We start from the raw sequence: 23,423 nt of genomic DNA, 5'->3' as shown, positions 1-23,423 counted from the left end.
TTGGAAAGGTTAAAGACATAAACATGCTAGGAAGTTGAACGTGTGTCTGCAACTATATTCACTTTATTCACACGTATAAATATCTATATCTGCTGTAGTCTTTGGTAGATGATTTTCACAGCATTTAGTTAATAATAAATATGACTGATAATCTAAATACCCTGCAACAGATATCCTTTCTATGGTTCTTACAAATATAGCTGCACAGTGTTGTGGCATTTTCAATGAAGATGTATTGGTTTCTTAGTGTGAGGGATGAGCAGGATCTGAAATGTTGACTGTTGCAAAATGGGTCACCATGCTGATGGAGAAGTCAAATGTGGTATCTACACATATGTATAGAAAATACATCCTAATTATTGATGACAATATTAGGAGCTGACATGGTTGGCATAACCTATATTTCCATTAATAATTTTTGCCACGTATAGTAACAATCACTTACATAGGGAATGACACAGCTGAATGAAATGGATGCAAGAATAGAATAGTTTAATAATAACATATTTTTAAAATATGATAAGTATGGAGGCATTTGAAAGAAAATACAGAACAATTTAACCCAAGATTAATTATAGAATGATTTGTGGACAACACAAGTTGACATCCATGAATATATATAATCATTTAAGAAAAGAAACTTACTTAAACAGCCATTTAAAACACCAAATCACAAATGAAGTAATGTGATATTAAGTAATGACAGAAACTGAGACATTGTTATATGTCAATATATTGTGAAATGCACAAGATAATTTGATTTAATAATTTCCATTTTCACTGCTTTTTGGGATACATGAAACTTGGTGGAAAAATCTTCATCCTGTTGTGAATAAAAGACAGGGAAGGTGTTAGCATTAATGTAATATCCATTAAACAAAGATCTTCAGTCATAGTCATCACTTACAGCAGTTTGCGAGCTGCTTCCACTCTGGAGACACGTCAGCCTTTACCAGCGCACAAGCGGACACATAATTACTGAAGGCATTGCAGAAAGCATTCTGACTTCCATCACTGAGACACATCTGGAAAAGGCAGTCAGCAGCGAATCGCCTCTTTGATATTATGCCATGGCACTGGGCAAACGGGCCTGTTGCATTCTCTAACAAGCCACAGTAGCTTTGTCCTCTATATAGCAACTTCTTATCATCTGAGCAAGGGGGAAAGTGCCAGCAGTTGCTGTTGCTTTCAGGGACACTCCAAGACTTTGCCCATTCTGTGATGTCTGTCATGCTGTTACCACTCGGTGTGACATAATCATCCTCCACATCATTATTGTAGGTTCCACACATCCCGACTATGTTATTGTAGTAGCTACTGGACAATGTCACCATAAGGGTATCCGCCCAGTTAAACTTGACTTCCAAGCCAAAATCTGTCTGCAAAACCCCTATACTGCCTGAGAGGGTGATGTTGATCCCCTCGGAATTCAAACTCACAGGAAGGTTTGAAACTGTGCCATCAATCTGGATAGGAAAAAACGGAAAGCAAGCAGCAGATATGTAATTTCCAGTGTAGAGGAGCCAGGCGTACTCCTAGAGGGCTACCATCCTGTAGATTTTAGCTCTAGCCCAAATAAACACACCTTAACCAGCTTATCAAGGTGTTAAAGACTACTTAAAAAAATAACAACAAGTAGGGGTGTTGTAGCAGGGTTGTAACTGAAGTCTGTGGAAAGGTAGCCCTCTGGGAACAAGCTGGCAATGCCTGGTGCACATTTTTACCACTGATGTGTTTTAATATTGAGTTGATGAATAGTCACGTGATCTTTCTGTATTTAATGCTCTGTACTGACTTACTGTCACACGATTGCGGTTGCCTTGGATGAATGTGATTTCATGTCCTCTGACTGTAATGGTGGCTGACTTGACGTAAGAACCACGTGTGCCTTTGAGCATATCGTTCTTGTTGACGATGTTGAAAGGAGTCAGTGTTTGGTCTTTGCCTAAAGTTTTAACTAAAGTATAGGTGCAAGTACCCTGGAAGGAGAAGTGGTTGCCATCAAAGGTTCTGTAATGAGGATCTCCTTTGGCAATGCAAGAGGTCTTTGATTTTGCAATGCACAGAGCCTTGTTGTCCTTTACAGTGCAGTACTCTAATTCACGGCACACGTGGTTACTGCAAGGATCTGGAACAAGGATGCACATCTGTATTATGGTTTCATTTAAAACCTACTCGGGAACTGATGTACAAAGTTTGTACTTACCTTTCTTGTAACACCCAGTGACTCCTCCTTTTTTGTCACAGATCTGATCGTCGCTACATTTCAAAGGTTCACAGGAGAACACTCCAGCTTTGCAGAGGCATTTTTCTGTACACTCATTCTGAATGATTGTCTCACCAGACTGCAGAACAAATAAGAGACGATAAGTTGCAGTGACTAGTAGGATGTTTGACTACTGCAGGAAAGAAATGGAATGGTTTCTCACCTTGTAAAACTTTCCATCTACTTGACAACCACAATCCTGCAAAGTCTTACATTCACCTCCATCAAACAAGAAGCCATCATCACACTGACATCCCTCCTGACATGGTGGACATCTCTGTGAGTTAGTCAGGCTGGCGCAGGTTGAGGAACAGGTGTCAGCGCAAAGCTCATAATGACTGTTACCTGAACACTCAAGTGCTGCAAGAATACAATACTTTTTTAGGGACTGGCTCAGGAATTTGTTTTGGGAGAGAACATTTACTTCTACACCTCATCTAAAAGCCAAGTAAAAGTAAGGCCAGGAAGAGGATAAGACAGAAGATGGTTATTTTGCAACATGCAGCCACTTACGACAGAAGGTGTTATTCCTCCAGATGTTGATTGACGTCCCAATCTCTTGACAGCTGGCAACATACTTTTGTATGTGGCGACAGTGAACTGTCTTGTCATTTGGTTGTGCTGCCACATCTTTGACACATTCATCAAAGAATGTCTGAGGTGGAATTTTTTCGTAACAACCAGAAAATGGCCCCTTCTCTGAGATTAGTATACTGCAAGCTGTCTCTGCCTCTTTCTGTTGGTCTTTGTCAGGATTGAAACAGTTGAAGGCACAGCCTGTTTTACACATCATTTTGTCTGATGGTGAAACCCAGGCCTCGGCAAAGTATTCCACAGAAGAAGTCTGAATACCGCCTGGCAGGAGAAAATCATCTGCACTGTTTCCATTGTAGTTACCACAGAGACCTTTGACTGCATTTTTAAAAGTGGATGGGATCTCGATTTTGACCATGGAAATAGTATCATATGTCAGTTTCAGTCCAAAGTTTGTTTCCACAACAATATTAACACCGCTCTGATAGACTTGTATAAGTCCTTCATTCAGAGTCGCTGGAAGATTGGTTTGAACTTTGTCCACCTATAAAAAAAACAACAACACCACAATACTTTGTAGGTAGTGGTTTTCGATCACTTAAAACTATGGTCAGTAATCAGTACATTACCTGAACTTCCCAGATGTGGCCAGGAAGCAAAGTTATTGTGGATTGTTCTATTTGTATTTCAACTCTTCGTGTGAAGACAGTCTCAGAGGAGGACAGCTGTTTCACTAACACACTGAAAGAGCTCTCCTTATTTTTGTTCTGAACCGTCTCTACCAATCTATACTCGCAGTCTCCTTCAACATTAAAGGATTTCCCATCAAATGACTGATAAAGCCCAAAGCCTGACACTGAGCAAACTGCTTTGCCATCAGGGAAACAGCCCTGAACTCCATTCAGGACCTGGCACTTCTCATTTGGTTTGCAGGTGAATCCATCATCACACTGAACTCTTCCATTCTCTTTGCACACACATCTCTGCTCGCACTTGTCTTGAGGGAAGAACTCCTGGCCCAGCTGGTAGTACAGGCCCTTGTAAGTACAGCCACACTGCTGCGCAGCCATACAGTCACCATCGCTCAGGATAAAACCTTTGTCACATGTGCAGCCTTCAACACAGGGAGTGCCCTTACAGTTCTTGGGCTCAGTGAGGCCACGGCAGGTCTGGGGGCATCCTTTTGCACAAACCTCATAGTGGCTGTTTGCCTTGCAGGTTGTAGCTGTAGAAAGACCATATTAACAATGAATGTCACTATGTCTTTAAAATAAAGCAGTAAACTGCTGTAATGTGTATTTCAAATTACTTGAGATAAACAATGTAATACTAACGGCAGAAACTGTCAGTTCTCCAGGATTCCACTTGGCCAAGTGCCCCTTGGCAAGCAGCTGTGTATGCAGAAAGAGCACTGCAGAGGGCTGACGAATGGCCACCGTACATACACATATCATACACACAATCTTCATAAAACTGATTTGGATTCACTTTATCATGGCAACCTTTAAATGGTCCCTGTTTGTCTGTGATCTTGCTGCAAGGCTTTGTAAAAGTGACTTGGTTTCTCTCTGTGGCATCACATTTAGGACATGCTTTGCCCTGACATTCATCTGAGCATCCAGGGTCATCTTTGACTTTCCAGCTGGTTCCGAAAATTGTTGGGGTTGAAACAAGGGTGTTATTAGGAGTCAGCAAATCATCGTTGGCATTTCCGTTCCAGTTGCCACAAAGCCCTCCCACTTCACCGGAGTAAGTGCTGGGGAGAGTCAGCTCTACATGGCTTTCCCAGTTGAATTTCAAAGTCAGACCAAAGTCAGTTTTTATCACACCAAAGTATCCACTGTAGAATATGGAGAGCCGACCATCTTCTAGTTCAAATGGCAATTTCACATACAGATCGTTGACCTTCAAGAAAAATTCATTCCATTAAGTTTGTTCAAAGTCAAGTGCTTTTTTTTATTCTTTTGGAGGTGAGTGTATAATAACATTAATGCATGCAGTTATTCATATCATGGCGTATAAGTGTCTTTTTGAAGAACTGACCTTTACTTTGTGAGGGCTTTCCTTACTTAAGACAATTGTGTATCCATAGACTGTTAATGATACAGTCTTGGTAAAAGAAACTGCCTTGTTCTTTCCTCTGTTCTCATTCTTGACCAGTACCTCAAAGGGTATCAGTGATGGGTCAGCTGTATTGAGTAGTTTGGACAAATAATAAGTGCAGGTTCCTTGGAAATCAAAGGTTTTACCATCAAATGTACGGTAATGTGGATCCCCTGCACCCTGGCAGATACTATAGGACAGCGGGTAACAGTCTTTCACTCCATTAAGTGTGCCACACACTAGAGAATTCTTACACTTTGTTGGTGTGCATTCAACATTTCCAGTTTGAGGGTTGCACACGCATTTCTCTGTGCATTGTTTCTCACCCCAAAATGTTTGCTCGGGTAGATAATATCGGCCTTTGTAAGCGCAGCCACACTTTTTCACAGGTATGCATTCATCTCCTTTACGGACAAAACCTGTATTGCAGAGGCAGCCCTCCTCACATGGCAGTGTGCACTCAACTGGACCGTCTCGATCAGCACAGGTCGGAGGACAGGCTGTGCCGCAGGCCTCATAATGCATGTTGACTGGACAGTATGAGTCTTTTAGGGATTAAACAAAGAAAAAATTAAAAAATTAAACATCTGGCATATAAACAAATATTTTGCTTTTATGGTACACTTATAATTATAAATACCTTTGTTGTAGCATCCAATCGCACCATCTTTTTTGCCACAAATCTGATCTTCACCACATTCCAAGGGTTCACAGGAGAACACTCCAGCTTTGCAGGTGCATTTCTCATCACACTCTCCTCGAATTACTGTCTGACCAGACTGCAAAATAATGTTTTGGTGGGAAAGATAAAAAGTTACAGTTTGATTACTATTAGCAAAAATGGAAAGAAAAAAAAAAGAACTGACCAAATAGATTTTCACCTTGTAAAACGTTCCATCTACACGACAACCACAGCTATCCAAAGTCCTACATTCACCTCCATCAAACAAAAAGCCATCATCACACTGACATCCTTCCTGACACAATGGGCATTTCTGTGACTTTGTCAGGCTTGCACAGGTCGTGGAACAGGTGTCAGCGCAGAGCTCATAGTGACTATTTTTGAAACATGTGAGTGCTGGAAGAAAAGAGAGCAATTTAAATAAAAATGCTTAGGGTTCAGTTCAAGGTAGGACAATTACTATTCCAAATCTCCATTGGCATATCTAAATGGAAATTTAAAACCATTAAGGAGCATTTAGATAGGCTAGAAGAGAGTTATTGTTCAAATGCAGCCACTTACGACAGAAGGTTTTATTCCTCCAGATGTTAATTGACGTCCCAATCTCTTGACAGCTGGCAACATACTTTTGTATGTGGCGACAGTGAACGGTCTTGTCATTTGGTTGTGCTGCAACATCTTTCACACATTCATCAAAGAATGTCTGAGGTGGAATCTTTTTGTAGCAACCAGAAAATGGCCCCTTCTCTGAGATTAGTATACTGCAAGCTGTCTCTGCCTCTTTCTGTTTGTCTTTATCAGGATTTAAACACTTGGAGCCACAGCTTGTTTGGCACATCATTTTGTCTGATGGTGAAACCCATGCCTCAGCAAAATCTACTACAGAAGGTGCCTGAATACCACCGGGCAAAATAAAATCATCTGCACTGTTTCCATTGTAGTTACCGCAGAGTCCTTTGACTGCATTTTTAAAAGTGGATGGGATCTCGATTTTGACCATGGAAATAGTATCATATGTCAGTTTCAATCCAAAGTTTGTTTCCACAACAATGTTAATACCACTCTGATAGACTTGTGCCAGTCCTTCATCCACAGTCACGGGGAGATAGGTTTTAACATTGTCCACCTGTAAAGAAAACACCAAAATAAAACTTAAAACTCTGTAGGCAGCAGTTCCTGATCTCCTAAAACTATGGTCAGTAACCAATACATTACCTGAACCTCCCAGATGTTGCCAGGAAGCAAAGTTATTGTGGATTGTTCTATTTGTATTTCAACTCTTCGTGTGAAGACAGTCTCAGAGGAGGACAGCTGTTTCACTAACAAACTAAAAAAGCTCATGTCCTCATCTTTGCCCTGAGTCGTCTCTGCCAATCTATACTCACAGTCTCCTTCAACAGTAAAGGACTTCCCATCAAATGACTGATAAAGCCCAAAGCCTGACAGTGAGCAAACTGCTTTGCCATCAGGGAAACAGCCCTGAACTCCATTCAGGACCTGGCACTTCTCATTTGGTTTGCAGGTGAATCCATCATCACACTGAACTCTTCCGTTCTCTTTGCATACACATCTCTGCTCACACTTGTCTTGAGGGAAGAACGCCTGGCCCAGCTGGTAGTACAGGCCCCTGTAAGAACAGCCACATCGTTCCATAGCCACACACTCACCATTGCTCAGGACAAAGCCTTCATCACATACACAGCCTTCGTTGCAAGGAGTGCCCTCACAGGCCTTGGGTTCAGTGAGGCCATTGCAGGTCTGGGAACATCCTGTTGCGCAAACCTCATAGTGGCTGTTTTCCATACAGGATGCAGCTGTGGAGAAACAATATAAAGGGATAATTTTACAATATTTCTTGCATCGATTCTGAGTTATATATAATTCAAAATCTTAAAGAGAAGTAAACAATAAAACAATGGAACGTAATACTAACGGCAGAAACTGTCAGTTCTCCAGGATTCCACTTGGCCAAGTGCCCCTTGGCAAGCAGCTGTGTATGCAGAAAGAGCACTGCAGAGGGCTGACGAATGGCCACCGTACATACACATATCATACACACAATCTTCATAAAACTGATTTGGATTCACTTTAACATGGCAACCTTTAAATGGTCCCTGTTTGTCTGTGATCTTGCTGCAAGGCTTTGTAAAAGTGACTTGGTTTCTCTCTGTGGCATCACATTTAGGACATGCTTTGCCCTGACATTCATCTGAGCATCCAGGGTCATCTTTGACTTTCCAGCTGGTTCCGAAAATTGTTGGGGTTGAAGCAGGAGTTTTGTCAGGAGTCAGCAAATCATCATTATTGTTGTTGTTCCAGTTGCCACAAAGCCCTCCCACTTCTCCGGAGTAAGTGCTGGGGAGAGTCAGCTCTACATGGCTTTCCCAGTTGAATTTCAAAGTCAGACCAAAGTCAGTTTTTATCACACCAAAGTATCCACTGTAGAATATGGAGAATCGACCTTCTTCTTGTTCAAATGGCAAATTCACAAACAGATCGTTGACCTTTAGGGCACAAATTACCAAATAATTAACAATTTTTATTAAAAGCAATTTGAGTTTTTGTAGTTCAGTGTGTAATGAGTTTTAATATAGAGTTTTTTATGTACTGACCTTCACTTTGCCTGGATCATCTTTACTCACGACAATTGTGTATCCATATACTATTAATGACACAGTCTTAGTGTAAGCAACTGCCATGTTCTTTCCTCTGTTCTCATTCTTGACCAGTACCTCAAAGGGTATCAGTGATGGGTCAGCTGTATTGAGTAGTTTGGACAAATAATAAGTGCAGGTTCCTTGGAAGTCAAAGGCTTTACCATCAAATGTGCGGTAATGTGGATCCCCTGCACCTTGACAGGTACTATAGGATGTTGGATAACAATCTCTCACTCCATTCCGAGTTTCACACACTTGGGATTTCTTACATTTTGTCGCTGTACAATCAGCTTTTCCAGTTTGAGAGTTGCACACACATTTCTCTGTGCATTTTTGGTCCCCCCAAAATGCCTGCTCGGCTAGATAATATCGGCCGTTGTATGAGCAACCACACTTTTTCAAAGGTATGCATTCATCTCCACTGCGGACAAAACCTGTGTTGCACTGGCAGCCCTCTACACATGGCAGCGTGCACTTGCTCGGGGCATCTCGATCGGCACAAGAGGCAGCACAGGCAGTGCCACAGGCGTCATAATGCATGTTTACTGGACAATCCAGTGCTGGGAGGAGAAGAGGAAAACAAAAATATAAATATTCTGATTATAAAGCACATACATTTTCTGTCAAAATGCTAACTCTACTAACAAAACCAAAATTTACAAACAGCACCATGTCAATTGTCAGTTCACATTCATAAATCTAAATTTTAAATGAATTAAAATATATATGCATATATACACTTACGGCAGTTGGAACGTGTCCTCCACTTTCCAGGAATCTTGATTCCAGCTGACATGCAAGCATCGACGTAGCTTTGAATGTTGTTGCAGAGGAAGTTTCTCATACCGTTATTAATGCAGACATCATAGACACAGTTATCTACATACATCTGGGGATCCACAGTGTCATGGCAAATAGCAAATGGCCCATCCGTTTTAGCCATGACACCACAGTTTGTGTCTTTTTTGTACTCTTCTTGAAGACTTAAAGAGCAACTTGGGCATTGTCCATTACAGTCATCATTGCAAAACAAATCATTATCTGAAACTTTCCAGGTCTTAGCAAACGCAATGACACTGGAGAGCACTTGGCCTTTGGGATCAATAAATTCATCTCTTCGGTCACCATTATAGTTTCCACAAAGTCCACCTACACTCTGGAAATAGCTACTTGGAGCTGTAATGTACAACATCATATTCCAGTCATATTTCACCTCCAAGCCAAAATCTGTTGATATAATGACATTCCATCCCCTCTGATCCACTTTTATTTTTCCGCCATCTATAGATAAGGGCAGGAAAGTGTTTTCACCATCAAACTAAAGAGAAACACCAAAGAGAGAGAGAGTTAGTTATTGTTCAGCTTGGTTATTACTTAAACTTAAAGTTGTGAAGTGCTTTTTATTTTTTCACCTCTACTACTCCTCTTTGGCTGCCAGCCACCACTTTATGATTGTACACTAGGACAGAAACCGTCCTTACATATGCCACCCTTTTGCTTCCGCGGTGATTATTCTTTGCTAAGACGGTAAAAGGTGTGAGGCCTTTTTGAGGCTTTGTATTGTTTACCATGATGTAGGTACAAGTTCCCTGAAAGTCATACAGTTTCCCATCAAAAGTTTTGTAATGTGGATCGCCAACTGCCTGACATGTGGAAGTGGAAGTGGGGACACAGACACCCTTTCTGCACTCCTCTTGCTGACGGCACTTAACAGTCTCACAGGGGTCTGGTGGAGCCGGCGTTGTCGTAAAAGCTTAGGGAACAAAGGAATTGTTTGTTTGTTTTTTCCTAGATTTTAGTCAGTTACAAGTCATTATTCAGTCATATGTTATTATTCAGACATGATTTCTTACCTGTGTTACACACTCCAGTTGTGGCATAACCGTGCCTTGATTTTCCACCAAAAACATAAGCAGCCATCAGCGAATCACCAGATAAGGTGATTGGACCTTTCTGTGTACCAAGTGACTTGGTAGCCCATGCAAATTTTTCATTAGCAGGGAATGTTTTCCACTTTAACGAACCGCTGATAGTGGAGGCTGATGCTGCTTCAGCAACAACAACAAGTGTGTTATCGTAGCCATCTTGAGCATGAATGGTCCATGATTTTGACATCTCAGAGGTGGGTATGACATTGGTTAGAAACTCATCATTGGGAAAATTGCTACTGAAATACATTACCATTATGCTTTTGCTACTTTGAATGAGCACAGCATTTTTGCTCACATCAACCGCTAAAACATTTCCAGCATTTAGCTTTTTTTTATTGTGGTACAAACTATGCCTACGCAATACTGACACAACTGTGTTGTCTTCTGGAGCAACCACATAGGCTGTGTCCTTGCTGGTAGACTGATGCATTGCAGGGATCAGGTATTCATTGGAGAGTGACTCCACTGGCACCAGCTGCTCAAAGACATGCTCACAAGAGCCTACGATCATGGAGCACTCGTGTCCTGCCAGGACAGCCACTGGAGACGTGGATGTAATTTGTGTTCCAGTCAAAGTTTCAAGACTGCGAAGTTGATAAACTTCGTAGGGAGCCAAATTAAGGGTTTTGGTCTTTCCAAAAATTCTGTTCCAAAGAGTTCCTGAATTGTGTTCCTGAATCACGATTGTGTTCATATAATTGCCGTTGATTATAGCTACCAGTTTTTTATATGGATTTGGACCCGTGTTTGGAGTAAAAACTACATAACGCTTGCCAAGTTGATTTATCGGGAAGATCACACTGCTGTCTCCAGTGAATTCCTTTAAGTTGGATGAAACGACTGAGATATCGGCAGTAGAAAAGATGTACACGGTTTTGCGGAAGGGTCCGTCACCTTCAATCTCAGTGTTTTGTGGGAGGACAATAAATTTGGTCTCACCTCGTTCAATGTTTACTTTTTCATTGTAACTCAGTGCCTTTATCTCAATTTTAACAGTGGCAGGGGAATTATGTGCTGTTATGGAGAGAGTCAGACTGGCTTTCCCATATTGGTAATTTGTCATGAAAGCAGTGATGAATTCACGGCCTATTGGGCATCCGCTGACTGCTGCAGTAAAACAGAAACAAAGTATATAAGCAAACATTATTAGTAAGTAATGGTATAGCATTACCAAAGAAACAATTGGAATTAGAAAATAGAAAATGGAAAATGACGTTACACTACCAGTTTTTGAACAGTAAGATTTAATTTTTTTTTTACAATTCTCTTCTGCTCACCAAGCCTGCATACATTTCATCCAAAATACAGCAAAAGCAAAATTTTACTATTTAAAATAACTGCTTTATGTTTGAATATATTTTAAAATGCAATTTATTTCTGTGATCAAAGCAAAATCTTCAGCATCATTACTCCAGTGTCACATGAAAACAAGAAAGTTTTTTTTTTAATTATTATTAATATTTAAAATAGTTGAGTAATTTTTTTTTTTCAGGATTCTTTGATGACTAAAGATCCAAAGATCAGCATTTATCTGAAATAAAAAGCTTTTGTATCATTATACACCATTCCATTCAAAATCTTGGAATCAGTATAATTTTTATTTCTTTTCTAAATTCTAATAATTTAGAAATTATAATTTAATTTCTAAATTATAGAAATTAAATTAATACTTTTATTTAGCAAGGGTGCTTTAAATTGATCAAAAGTGATGATAAACACATTTATAATGTTACAAAAGATTTATATTTCAGATAAATGCTGTTCTTCTGAACTTTCTATTCATCAAAGAAACCTGAAACCTACTCAGCTGTTTTCAACATAATAATAAATGTTTTTTTGTTGCTGTTTTTTTTTTTTTTAGCAGCAATATTAGAATGATTTCTGAAGGATAATGTGACTGGAGTAATGATGCTAAAGAATTCAGCTTTGAAATCACAGGAATAAAGGACATTTAAAAATATATTCAAATAGAAAACAGTTCATTTAAATAGTATTTTTTGTTGTTGCTGTTTTTGCAGTACTTTGGATCAAATAAATGCAGACTCGGTGAGCAAAAGAGACTTCTTTAAAAAGCATTAAACATCTTACTGTTCAAAAACTTTAGACTGGTAGTGCAATTCTTATATTGTAATTTTAAAGATTGTTATAATCTTACCAGTTACTGTTAAAACTGCCAGACAGAAAAGAAAAGACCGTGTCTCCATGACTGTAAAAGAGGAACAATATATTTACCTATCCAAAGGCTTTTAGTATTAAGTCTTACATGGATGATCTGAATTCTTAAGAGCGATCAATAGCCTACTTACCTGGAGGCCAGGTTTCTACTGAATTATATATTAAATAAAAGGAGGGCTTATATAGTATTGCTGTGATGAGGGGAAAAAAAAGTACATTCTGGAAACAGGAACTCATTTTAAGGTACATAAAAATGTGAATAAATTAAAGCTAATAAGCGTTCTGCATCACAGCTATTACAAACATGATACTGACGACAGAAAGGCAGAAATAATGTTATTACACACAATATTTATGAGTCTATAGAGCAAATATACTTAAAGGAGGGAAGGATTCAGATGGTTTGAAGTGTGTGTAAATGGATCTAAATGGACACACCACTGTGTACATTTCCACCCCCTACAACCAATGAGCTCAACTATGCGTTCACTGAAGACTCCCGAAACAAATGAGCAGTCACTGGGATGCTACAACAGTCATTTAGTGGTGTTGGCTTCAGCCAAAAATTTCCCATCAGTCACGCGCTTACCCGAGTGTTCACATTAATCAATTTGGGTAATTATGCTGTAAATGCATTTCATGTTTATTTGTGTGCAATGTGAGTTTAGCCTTTAATTTCTACAAACTTTGTCAGCAACCTTGTGTATTTTGACAAGGCAGATGACTTGGGGTAAATGATGTTTGCGGAGCCTTCCTGTTGAAGTTGATTGTATAAGCAACATGACAGTACAAACAGACACTGATGCGTTTCAATTGCTTTGTTTGACTGACATGTTTGCCTAGATAGTGTCGGTTGACTTTTTCCAGTGTACTTTTTCTAGCCTGAAACTAGGTAATCCTCCACTTGAAGAGATCATACTTCTCAGAAGGGTTATTTCCCTAATCAAACCTGAGCCTTCGGAATAGTTTAATGAGTTCATGTCACCTGTCACTCGAAGATTAATATCACAAGATATTCGGTTGCACTCTTTTTATATGTCTGGGCCAAACAATTTAATAATTTATGATGGAAATCAATTTATGATTCTAAGAACAAAGTTCCTTAAATCTGTCCATAGTATGATGAAATCAAAAGAGTACAAAGACATTTTGGAGGGCTGCATCAGAAAGCTGCATCTCTGTCAATGCTGGGTCCTCCAACTGGACAACGACGCTAAACACTGCAGAAACATGTAAGTTAACGGTAGACCTGGGAGTGTTCTAACGGCTGTGTTTGTGTGCCTTGAAATTTGACTGTAACATTACTTTACTAGTTTATTAGAATACTGCACACCCCTAAATGGTTTAAGTCAATGTCAGCTACAAAAGAGTGCTATTTTTACAACATAACCCAGTGTACACCTAACAGAATTCATCAAATTTACTTATCCAATATACTACTTCGTCAGCAATCAATTAAAACTGGAATAGATATGTACAGAATATAAATTCAATAACCAGGTAGCAACAAAATGGAAAAGACTTTTTAAAAAACTAATTATAAAAAAGCACTGACATTTTATTATTTTGGGGCAAATGTCGGTGTAAAAAATACTGTTCCGTGTTGTGTACTCTTGAAAGTCCAGTAGAAACACCTGATATGAGACATGATAGTATTATTACTGTAAAGATGTTGATGTGCAGATGTTAAATTGAACAAGAGAATCTGATGATTCAATTCTGTAACAACTTCATTTAGCATTAATTAAATGAATGCAAATAAAAAATAAAAGTGTTACGTTTTCTTTTACCTGTGTTGTCCTGTAAGTCCCACAGTAGCTCATTTCTAATTGGTGAAACTGGTAGTGCTACAACACTCTCTAGTCTCTCCTACATTGAATATATTGAAAGCAGTGAAAATCACTGAAATGCACTGTGCTCGGAAGTTGAAAATGAGATTCTTCAGAGTTCCATCAGCAGTTGCCAAATTTGATAGTTCTTCACAATTATCACAATGCTGGAGAGACTGTGTGGAGGTTGGGGACTATGTTCATATACTTTGGGAAGTGTACTGGCAGAGGGTTAAAAGGGAAATAAAGTAAGTAAAATACCACATCCTAAAATAAAGTTTTAGGATGTGATATACCAATGCACCCTATTTTGTTTTCTGCTTTATGGTTTCCCCCCGGAACAGTTAAGTAGATCCCTCCTATTTGTATTACATAATGCAATAATATTATGTATTATTCATAATCACTGTGAATTGGATGAAGATGCACAAAGCGACAGAATGGACAGAGACTGAATCAGATATATATATATATATATATATATATATATATATATATATATATATATATATATATATATACATACATACAGTGGGTACGGAAAGTATTCAGACCCCCTTAAATTTTTCACTCTTTGTTATATTGCACCCATTTGCTAAAATCAAGTTCATTTTTTTTTTCTCAATGTACACACAGCACCCCATATTGACAGAAAAACACAGAATTGTTGACATTTTTGCAGATTTATTAAAAAAGAAAAACTGAAATATCACATGGTCCTAAGTATTCAGACCCTTTGCTCAGTATTTAGTAGAAGCACCCTTTTGATCTAATACAGCCATGAGTCTTTTTGGGAAAGATGCAACAAGTTTTTCACACCTGGATTTGGGGATCCTCTGCCATTCCTCCTTGCAGATCCTCTCCAGTTCTGTCAGGTTGGATGGTAAACGTTGGTGGACAGCCATTTTTAGGTCTCTCCAGAGATGCTCAATTGGGTTTAAGTCAGGGCTCTGGCTGGGCCATTCAAGAACAGTCAGGGAGTTATTGTGAAGCCACTCCTTCGTTATTTTAGCTGTGTGCTTAGGGTCATTGTCTTGTTGGAAGGTAAACCTTTGGCCCAGTCTGAGGTCCTGAGCACTCTGGAGAAGGTTTTCGTCCAGGATATCCCTGTACTTGGCCGCATTCATCTTTTCACCTCGATTGCAACCAGTCGTCCTGTCCCTGCAGCTGAAAAACACCCCCACAGCATGATGCTGCCACCACCATGCTTCACTGTTGGGACTGTATTGGACAGGTGATGAGCAGTGCCTGGTTTTCTCCACACATACCGCTTAGAATTAAGGCCAAAAAGTTCTATCTTGGTCTCATCAAACCAGAGAATCTTCAGGTGTTTGATCAGAAGAACAAACTCTAACTTTAAAGAGATTATGAAGTTATTGACATTTATGACTAGTTTGTGACTCATGGTGTCATGTTTTTTAGAAGGGAATCAGAAAGACTTTGGTGCCCTCTAGGGGGGAAGTACATTTTGAAATCAAAATCAGAAAGGCCTGATTTTGGCCATATCAAATCAAGACTTCGTATCAGAATAGTGTATAACAGTGTATCTAGGTTTTACATCAAAATAAAATATCTGGAGACTGTGGTTTACAAAATACATGTTTCCTGTAAATAATTTTCTGGGGCACCTGTTTGAGCTGGGTGTTTACGAGGTGTTGAGCAAAGCAGGCGAAACGATATCTTAAGCCTCTTGCCATGTCTTACAGCTTTGTAAAGTGTGAACCATCTCAACACACCTGCATAACCACATTTCTGTCAACAATTCACCACACAACCTCAGAACCAAACAGAGGATACATGATTCCCATGTCCAGGGTTACTTTACTAGACTTCAGACTTGACAGACTTGAGCAAAAATGTATACAGTTTTATCTTTTTATTTTACATCCAGAATTTTTTTTTTTTTTAAGAGTTTCTAGGTTTATCTCACTTAAAGATACTTAAAGTGTTGTGACATCCACTAAAATAAATTCATAAAATGAATAAATTCAATAAATGTTTAGAACTTCTCATGACAGCCACCAGAGATCAAAAACACCACAATTCTGAGTAAACCTCTACAGGACGATGTGCTCTAAATAAAATGAACTGCCAAGTTAAATACTGCCTGTTTAAAATTAAGCTCAAAGTCAGCACTCAATGAGCAGAGAGCCCCAGTGTGACTCTGGCAATACTGGAGTCATGTACAATTGAATAATTTAACAATTGTTCTTTCAAGTCAGGTCTACTGTAAGTCTAATGTACTTGCACAATTGACATAATTGTAAAGTACACATCACTGAGCTTAATCTGTCCTTACAGAAAAACGGATTTTTTTTCATGTTTTTGCCTTCTGTTATGTTAATTCATTTAAAGAAACAGTTAAACTTTTATAGACTGTTGTTTTTCATTTTAAGTCATGTTTTCCAGCCTTAATCTAATTAACTTTTTTCTTGACAGGAATTACGCAAAAGAAGAATCAGTGGTGAGAAAATATTTTCACACAAATCAGAAGCTGTGGCTTATTTGTGAAGAAGCTCATGGATTTGGGAATTTCCACTGTAAGCATCTTGGCCTGAAGTATCTTTATACTGTACTCAAATCTGAAAAGCTTCTTTACCAGACAAGGCAGTTTATCCTGCCTTACCGTTGCATGTGTGGCCCCGTCACCTTGTCTGCAAAGATTTCAGTGGTTTAGGTGATAAAGTAGCTGAGTTCAGTTTCACACCCTTCATCCACAGTAGTTGCAACACACAGAAAAAACAAAAAATAAGATAAAGACAAAGCCGATATACAAACATTAGACACTTTCCACAATTAGGGTAGTTATTAATACACTTTTTTTTCAAGAGAAAAAGGGTATGCATTAGTTTACTTTGGTTTCCCTGGTGCTTTAGAAAAGGTTAAAATGATGTTACTTCCTGTAACAATATCAAACATCATATACTTCTTGTCAAATCAAATCAAACAATACAAGATGGGAGCTCCATAAAAAATATTTTCTTTTTCTTGAGTGTTTTAATTTGGACGTTTCGCTGCTCACTTGCTCATCTTCTCTCTCTTTGCTTGACGGTAGCATAAAGGACCGTCTCTGAGCTGACAAGTTCTGATGCAGAGCTATTTATAGGGTTATTATTCAGAAGAACTGATGAGGAAATAGATAAAGAAAAATATTATGAGAAAAATGTATCCTAAAAGAGAGAGACTGTTTGATGTACAGCGTAAGCAACACAGCGGAAACATAACTGACATAATTACCTTCACTGTCATGGCAGTTGTGTGATTTAAGAACAACTGATGCATAGGTTATTTCATCATTTTTTTGTCCTGAAAGAACAAAGAAAACACTAACGCAAGTCACAATTATATATTTTTTAACTGATGTGGTAATTAAAGCATTTCTCAAGATCACTCCATTGCAAAATATCCAGACTCATTCTAGACCACAGCAGGCATTAGTTTATATAACAATGTACAGTATATACTGAGAAATAAGATTTACCTTCACTGTCATGGCAATTGCGTGATTTAGGAACAACTGATGCATAGGTTATTTCATCATTTTTTGGTCCTGAAAGAACAAAGAAAACAATAACATATGGTGCGTTTATATATATATATATATATATATATATATATATATATATATATATATATATATATATATATATATATATATATATATAAAATTTTTATTATTATTGTAGTAATTAAAGCATTTCTCAAGATTACTCCATCACAAAATATCAGAAGGCACAGCAGGCATTAGTTTATATAATTATAAACGAATGCCTATATAAGATTTACCATCTACATCTGGGCAATTGTGTGATGTGTGGTTGACCGGTGCATCGCCAGTTTGTCCTTAGAACAGAGAAGATCCTTATTTGTTTATAAAGTAAAATACAGTAATCATCAAAACTTTATGGGCACACTTAATTATTAATTGATTAACGATTAATCATTAATAATGACCTTCATTCATATTCAGAACACAAATCAAAATGATGAACAAAAAATGACTGTCTAAGACTGACACAGAAGAGTTGTTATTTTTGTTTTCTTTGTGCACAAAACGTTTACTTGTAGATTAATAAAATTAAGGTTGAACCACTGATGTCACATGGACTATTTTAAAGATGCCCTTACTACCTTTCTGGGTCTTGAACATGGTAGTTGCTTTGCTGTCTATGTAGGGTCAGAAAGCTCTCGGATTTGACCAAAATTATCTTGTGTTCCGAAAATGGAAAAAGTTCTTACGGGTTTGGAACGACATGAGGGCGAGTAATTAATGTCAGAACTTTCATTTTTGGGTTAAGGACTTAAGGTTCTCCTCAGTTTCACACAGGTGTCGAAGATGTAGTTCTGGTCAGTTTCTAAAGGTTACATTTGATGTATGTGCGGTTCAGCAATGGAATGAATAAACAAGCTTCTGGAAGAGCAGCTCAAAGAATTCATTTATAATAGTTTTTCCCTAATGTGCTACCTTATAAAATGCCACTTGTTTTAACAGGCTTCTCAAGTAACCATTCCAGACGGACTTGATCACGTGTTGATTATAGCCTACTTATAATTACTTTCAACAGCATTTATAGCTCAACATATTTATTTACATTTCTACTGTTTGCATTAACACTAGCAGAGTGGTTAGACTCACGTTTTGTCCGTGTACAGTAAACACACGCAGTGATCAGACAGAGAAGCAGAAATCCTCCTCCTGCAACCATGAGCTGCCAGTTATTGGTCAGTGAGAATTCAACAGCGGCCAGACCTGATCAAGATCATAAATTCATCCACTTCATATCACAATATCAGGTTTATATACATCGATAGTCCATTAATGTCCTTGTAAAGAGTTATAATTCAACTACTCACTGATTTCTATCTCTTGATAGCCCAGAGAACAGTTGAGGTCTCTGAAGAGTTCACAGCGGTAGAGACCCAGATCAGACAGCTGCACAGCTGTAATCAGGATGGAGAAGTTTCCAGAGGCAGCAGCATCACGGAATGCTTTAATTCTATTGCGTCTGTTATTCCAGAAGCTTTCATAACCATTTACTTTGATCTCTACAATGTAGTCAATGGTTTCATTAATCTGAGTCCACACAGTACTTGATTTCATGGTAAGGTTTGTTCCAGTGAGAGCTCGTTCAAAAAGGCACGGCAGCAGGATTTCAGACTGCAGTTCTGTGGTTATATTGATTCTTGTAACGAGCTTCATTTCATTGCACACACTGTAACCTGTGTGAAAGATTAGAAAAAGGACAAGACTTTGATCATTTGCACACTTTAAAGGGTCCAATAAGATAAATGTACAACTGATAAACAATTCAGAAAATTCACTGACCTCTGCCACAGACAAGACAGCCGTAGCACAATATCCAGACAACAGAGAAATACAGACCAAACAGCTTCATGTCTCATCTGATCACTGAAGCTGCAACAGAAATGAAGAACAACACTGAGTTCAAGAGCAGCGAGGTGAGAATTTGTTGAACATGTCACTTCCTGAAAAAATTATGCTTCTTGGTAGAACCACAATGAGGATTCTCAATTAACAATTGGTTGATAAGAAACAAGAAAGTTGTTTTCCATAAGTGTTTTATTTCCTCAGTGTTGTTCACTGTGTTGCGCAAAAAAACACTGAGGCTGCTGTAGAAGAACTTTATACATTTTACCATGGTATGTGTTCAGATAACATCGTTTTTTGGTTTTCAATTTTCATTTCATAAAAACCACCTCATAGCAGCAGATACTGATGTTTATCTGCTTCAGGAACTAGATGCCTTTTCATTAAAGGAACTATGATTCTGTTCTCCAGGAGAAAGTAAAGCTATCTGTCTGTCTGACTGAAGCTAAAGCACAGCTGGCTCATGCAGCAAGACAATGATCTGAAACATATCAACATGTTTCAGGCCTAAGAATGCTTTGAAAACAAGACAATTCATGTTTCGGAGACCACACTCAATGCTGTGGCAAACCTGAAACATCCAATTCATGCTCAAAAACCTACATGCCACTGAGTTGGAGTGAACCACAGCAAAGTGAAATGCATAAATAACTACAGGAAATGTTTGTTTGCAGTTATTGCTGCTGATTACTTTCAAGTTCCTTTGTTATCTAAATGAAGCAACCACACAGGAGCACTGGGTCTTATAGAAATACATCAAAGATGCATCCCCTTTTATCTGTTCATGTGTCAGTTTTATGCATCCATAGGTTTTGCTTGGGGGGGGGGGGGGGGGGGGGGTACAGAGAACCAATATGGGAACAAAACCAAACCCATTTAAAAAGATTACTCAAAATAAAGTAAATATTAACTAAACTAAATATAAAATAAAACTGATTCAAAATAGTAATACATTTGATTTTTAGCTTCATAAATGTAACAAAAATGAATGAAAATAGTTTGAAATGGTTTTAAAATTTGTTTTAGTACTTGCATGAAACTAAGCAGTTAGAAAAAGTACAGTTTATTTTCAGCATTCTTTTCTGCACTTTTGTTGCATTTAAATAGCTGGTGAAACTCATTCTAAGACACACAATATTTGAGCTGTTATCTGTTATTACCACAAACATCCTTCTGTCTCCTCCACCAAAATACCAATTTACTGATAACCATCAAAAGCTAGTTCACACTGCTAGACACTGAGAACACAGATGAAGTAAACAGAAGTTATCAAACTTTTTGTCTTTGTCGATACAATTCTGCATTTCACAATTCATCGTGACAAAAATACATTAAACACGTTAAAAAATAAAGCATTTTACATCTACAAACAAAAATGTATTCTCTGCATTCTTTGCTATTCAGCCAAATGATGAAAATATACAAGAACAATATATATATATATATATATATATATATATATATATATATATACACACAAGAACAGTAAAATTAAAGCCAAGTAACTTTCTGCCTGTCTATTCCAAACTTGCATCCGTAGTATTTGTAACACTGAAATATACACCGTTTGGTTTGTTGAGAAAGACAGGTAAGAATGAGAGACTTAAGTGGCAGATCTCTCAGCGGGAAAAAAAGACTTCAAAGGGTAATTAGTTAAATATGATACAGAAATGAGCAGTGCCTAACAGCAAACGGACACTTCAATTCATCTACTCGTGTTATTCGTCAGATGAGTGGGACTGCATGCTGTGGAGGATAACATAGCATCATCTCAGGTTGCATATTTATACAGCTTTTATGGTTAAGGTGATGCTACTCACTCACACCTACACCTTGCAAAGCATTACAGCATCTGTGAGCTGTGTTCGGACCTTGTGAACTCCAAAGTATTATGTCTATATTTTTGAGATCACACAGATTGGCTAATAAAAATAGCACTGTCTCAGACGTTTGATGCCAACTGGTTTCTCTGTTCACAGTGAAAGAGACCCTGATATTCTGAACTCAAGGTCTTTAAAAAAAGATAAACATATTTGATGGAATGTTAGTTTATTTGATCAGTATGTTAGTTTTAGTTTATTGTTAAACATCTAGTTTACTTGACTGTTCTAAAGAAATGACTTAAATGATCCATGTGAGCATTTAGTCCTTTTGCTTTTTCTCAACAGGAGCAGAAAGAAAGATGCTGAGAAATATTCTGAAACTTCATGTATTCAGCTGCAACATTTAAAATATATGACTCAAAACTGCTTAAATTGATATATTGCAGTTTGTAGTTTTAATTCAATTATCAGGCAACTTAGGATGGAAATTAGAAACGTGTTGTGAAATGTAGCCTGCCCACCCACACAGCCATGTTATAAAGGTACGTCTCAAAGTGTCAGCTGAGTTTATTTGTTATACAATGCATTTTACACACAGTATATAAACGAAAGGCTACTGTATCAATGTATTTAATTATAATATAAATGCACCCTTGCTTTCATGGCAGTCCCTCATAGACAACTGTTGTGTAGCTCATCGCATCAACTGCTGGACCTGAAAGACGATGTTAAGAGAAAATGTTAATGATATGAAGCTTTGTACAATATGTTCTCTAGATTTAAACACATCTCTGCATTCTAGAGCAGTTTTGCATTGAAGACTATTCCAGAGTGACTTGAATTAAATCAGCCTGACCCAGAATCATATTGTCATCACACATCGGGTCTTTTACTTGATTTGTTTATAATGTCTTCACAGCATGTAACTTTTCCTTCATTTGTTGTATTGTAATAGTATGCGTGTTGTATGAATTATCTAACATGTTATGGTTTGTTGTATAATATGAATACAATTTACTCACCAGGTCTCATAGCAGTCTTATCAGACTCACGCTTTGTCCGTGTACAGTAAACACACGCAGTGATCAGACAGAGAAGCAGAAATCCTCCTCCTCCTCCTGCAACCATGAGCTGCCAGTTATTGGTCAGTGAAAATTCAACAGCGGCCAGACCTGATCAAGATCATAAATTCATCCACTTCATATCACAATATCAGGTTTATATACATCGATAGTCCATTAATGTCCTTGTAAAGAGTTATAATTCAACTACTCACTGATTTCTATCTCTTGATAGCCCAGAGAACAGTTGAGGTCTCTGAAGAGTTCACAGCGGTAGAGACCCAGATCAGACAGCTGCACAGCTGTAATCAGGATGGAGAAGTTTCCAGAGGCAGCAGCATCACGGAATGCTTTAATTCTATTGCGTCTGTTATTCCAGAAGTTTTCATAACCATTTACTTTGATCTCTAAAATGTAGTCAATGGTTTCATTAATCTGAGTCCACACAGTACTTGATTTCATGGTAAGGATTGTTCCAGTGAGAGCTCGTTCAAAAAGGCACGGCAGCAGGATTTCAGACTGCAGTTCTGTGGTTAAATTGATTCTTGTAATGAGCTTTGTTTCATTGCACACACTGTAACCTGTGTGAAAGATTAGAAAAGGACAAGACTTTGACACTTTAAAGGGTCCAATAAGATAAATGTACAACTGATAAACAATTCAGAAAATTCACTGACCTCTGCCACAGACAAGACAGCCGTAGCACAATATCCAGACAGCAGAGAAATACAGACCAAACAGCTTCATGTCTCATCTGATCACTGAAGCTGCAACAGAAGTGTGCACTGTGGTGAGAAACTCTGTCATTTCCGCACAAGTGTTCACAAATGCATAAGCAGCAATACCAAATAATAGTTTACACATGATGGTAAATCTGTGAATTCTGCTCCTGACAGTTTTTTTGTTTAACCAATGAGATTCTACTATTGGCATGTACACCTATAAACAGCATAAGCAAAAACTCTTGATATTT

At 38.1% G+C, this 23,423-nt stretch overlaps 3 protein-coding genes across 3 annotated transcripts; all 3 read right to left on the bottom strand.

Moving 5' to 3' along the window:
- Positions 1–36: 36 nt before the first annotated feature.
- LOC306870871 (IgGFc-binding protein-like) lies at positions 37–12,498 on the bottom strand. Its single transcript, XM_079418342.1, has 20 exons — positions 12,480–12,498; positions 12,329–12,379; positions 10,096–11,280; positions 9,655–9,995; positions 8,987–9,560; positions 8,198–8,802; positions 7,519–8,089; positions 6,801–7,399; positions 6,147–6,711; positions 5,785–5,981; positions 5,544–5,682; positions 4,844–5,448; positions 4,135–4,705; positions 3,430–4,025; positions 2,780–3,344; positions 2,430–2,626; positions 2,207–2,345; positions 1,800–2,128; positions 908–1,466; positions 37–823 (listed from the first exon to the last, which is right to left on the bottom strand). Coding segments are annotated over exons 2-20 (8,388 nt in total). The 5' UTR covers positions 12,378–12,379; positions 12,480–12,498; the 3' UTR covers positions 37–821.
- A 3,586-nt stretch (positions 12,499–16,084) lies between these two features.
- LOC306870884 (uncharacterized protein) lies at positions 16,085–19,589 on the bottom strand. Its single transcript, XM_079418390.1, has 7 exons — positions 19,504–19,589; positions 19,032–19,397; positions 18,814–18,927; positions 17,964–18,020; positions 17,659–17,727; positions 17,415–17,483; positions 16,085–17,301 (listed from the first exon to the last, which is right to left on the bottom strand). Exons 1-7 carry the CDS (start codon positions 19,571–19,573, stop codon positions 17,204–17,206), a joined length of 843 nt encoding a protein of 280 aa, XP_079274516.1. The 5' UTR covers positions 19,574–19,589; the 3' UTR covers positions 16,085–17,203.
- Positions 19,590–21,939: 2,350 nt separating this feature from the next.
- Positions 21,940–23,213, bottom strand: LOC306870886 (uncharacterized protein). The gene is made up of 4 exons (XM_079418393.1): positions 23,128–23,213; positions 22,666–23,031; positions 22,412–22,561; positions 21,940–22,104 (listed from the first exon to the last, which is right to left on the bottom strand). The coding sequence occupies exons 1-4, from the start codon at positions 23,195–23,197 to the stop codon at positions 22,049–22,051; spliced, it is 642 nt and encodes a 213-aa protein (XP_079274519.1). The 5' UTR covers positions 23,198–23,213; the 3' UTR covers positions 21,940–22,048.
- Between the last annotated feature and the right edge of the window lie 210 nt (positions 23,214–23,423).

Source organism: Barbus barbus (genome assembly GCF_936440315.1).
Source record: "Barbus barbus genome assembly, chromosome: 6".
NCBI lineage: Eukaryota > Metazoa > Chordata > Actinopteri > Cypriniformes > Cyprinidae > Barbus > Barbus barbus.
The sequence above is the reverse complement of the archived record's forward strand: the minus strand, read 5'-3'. Positions and strand labels throughout refer to the sequence as shown.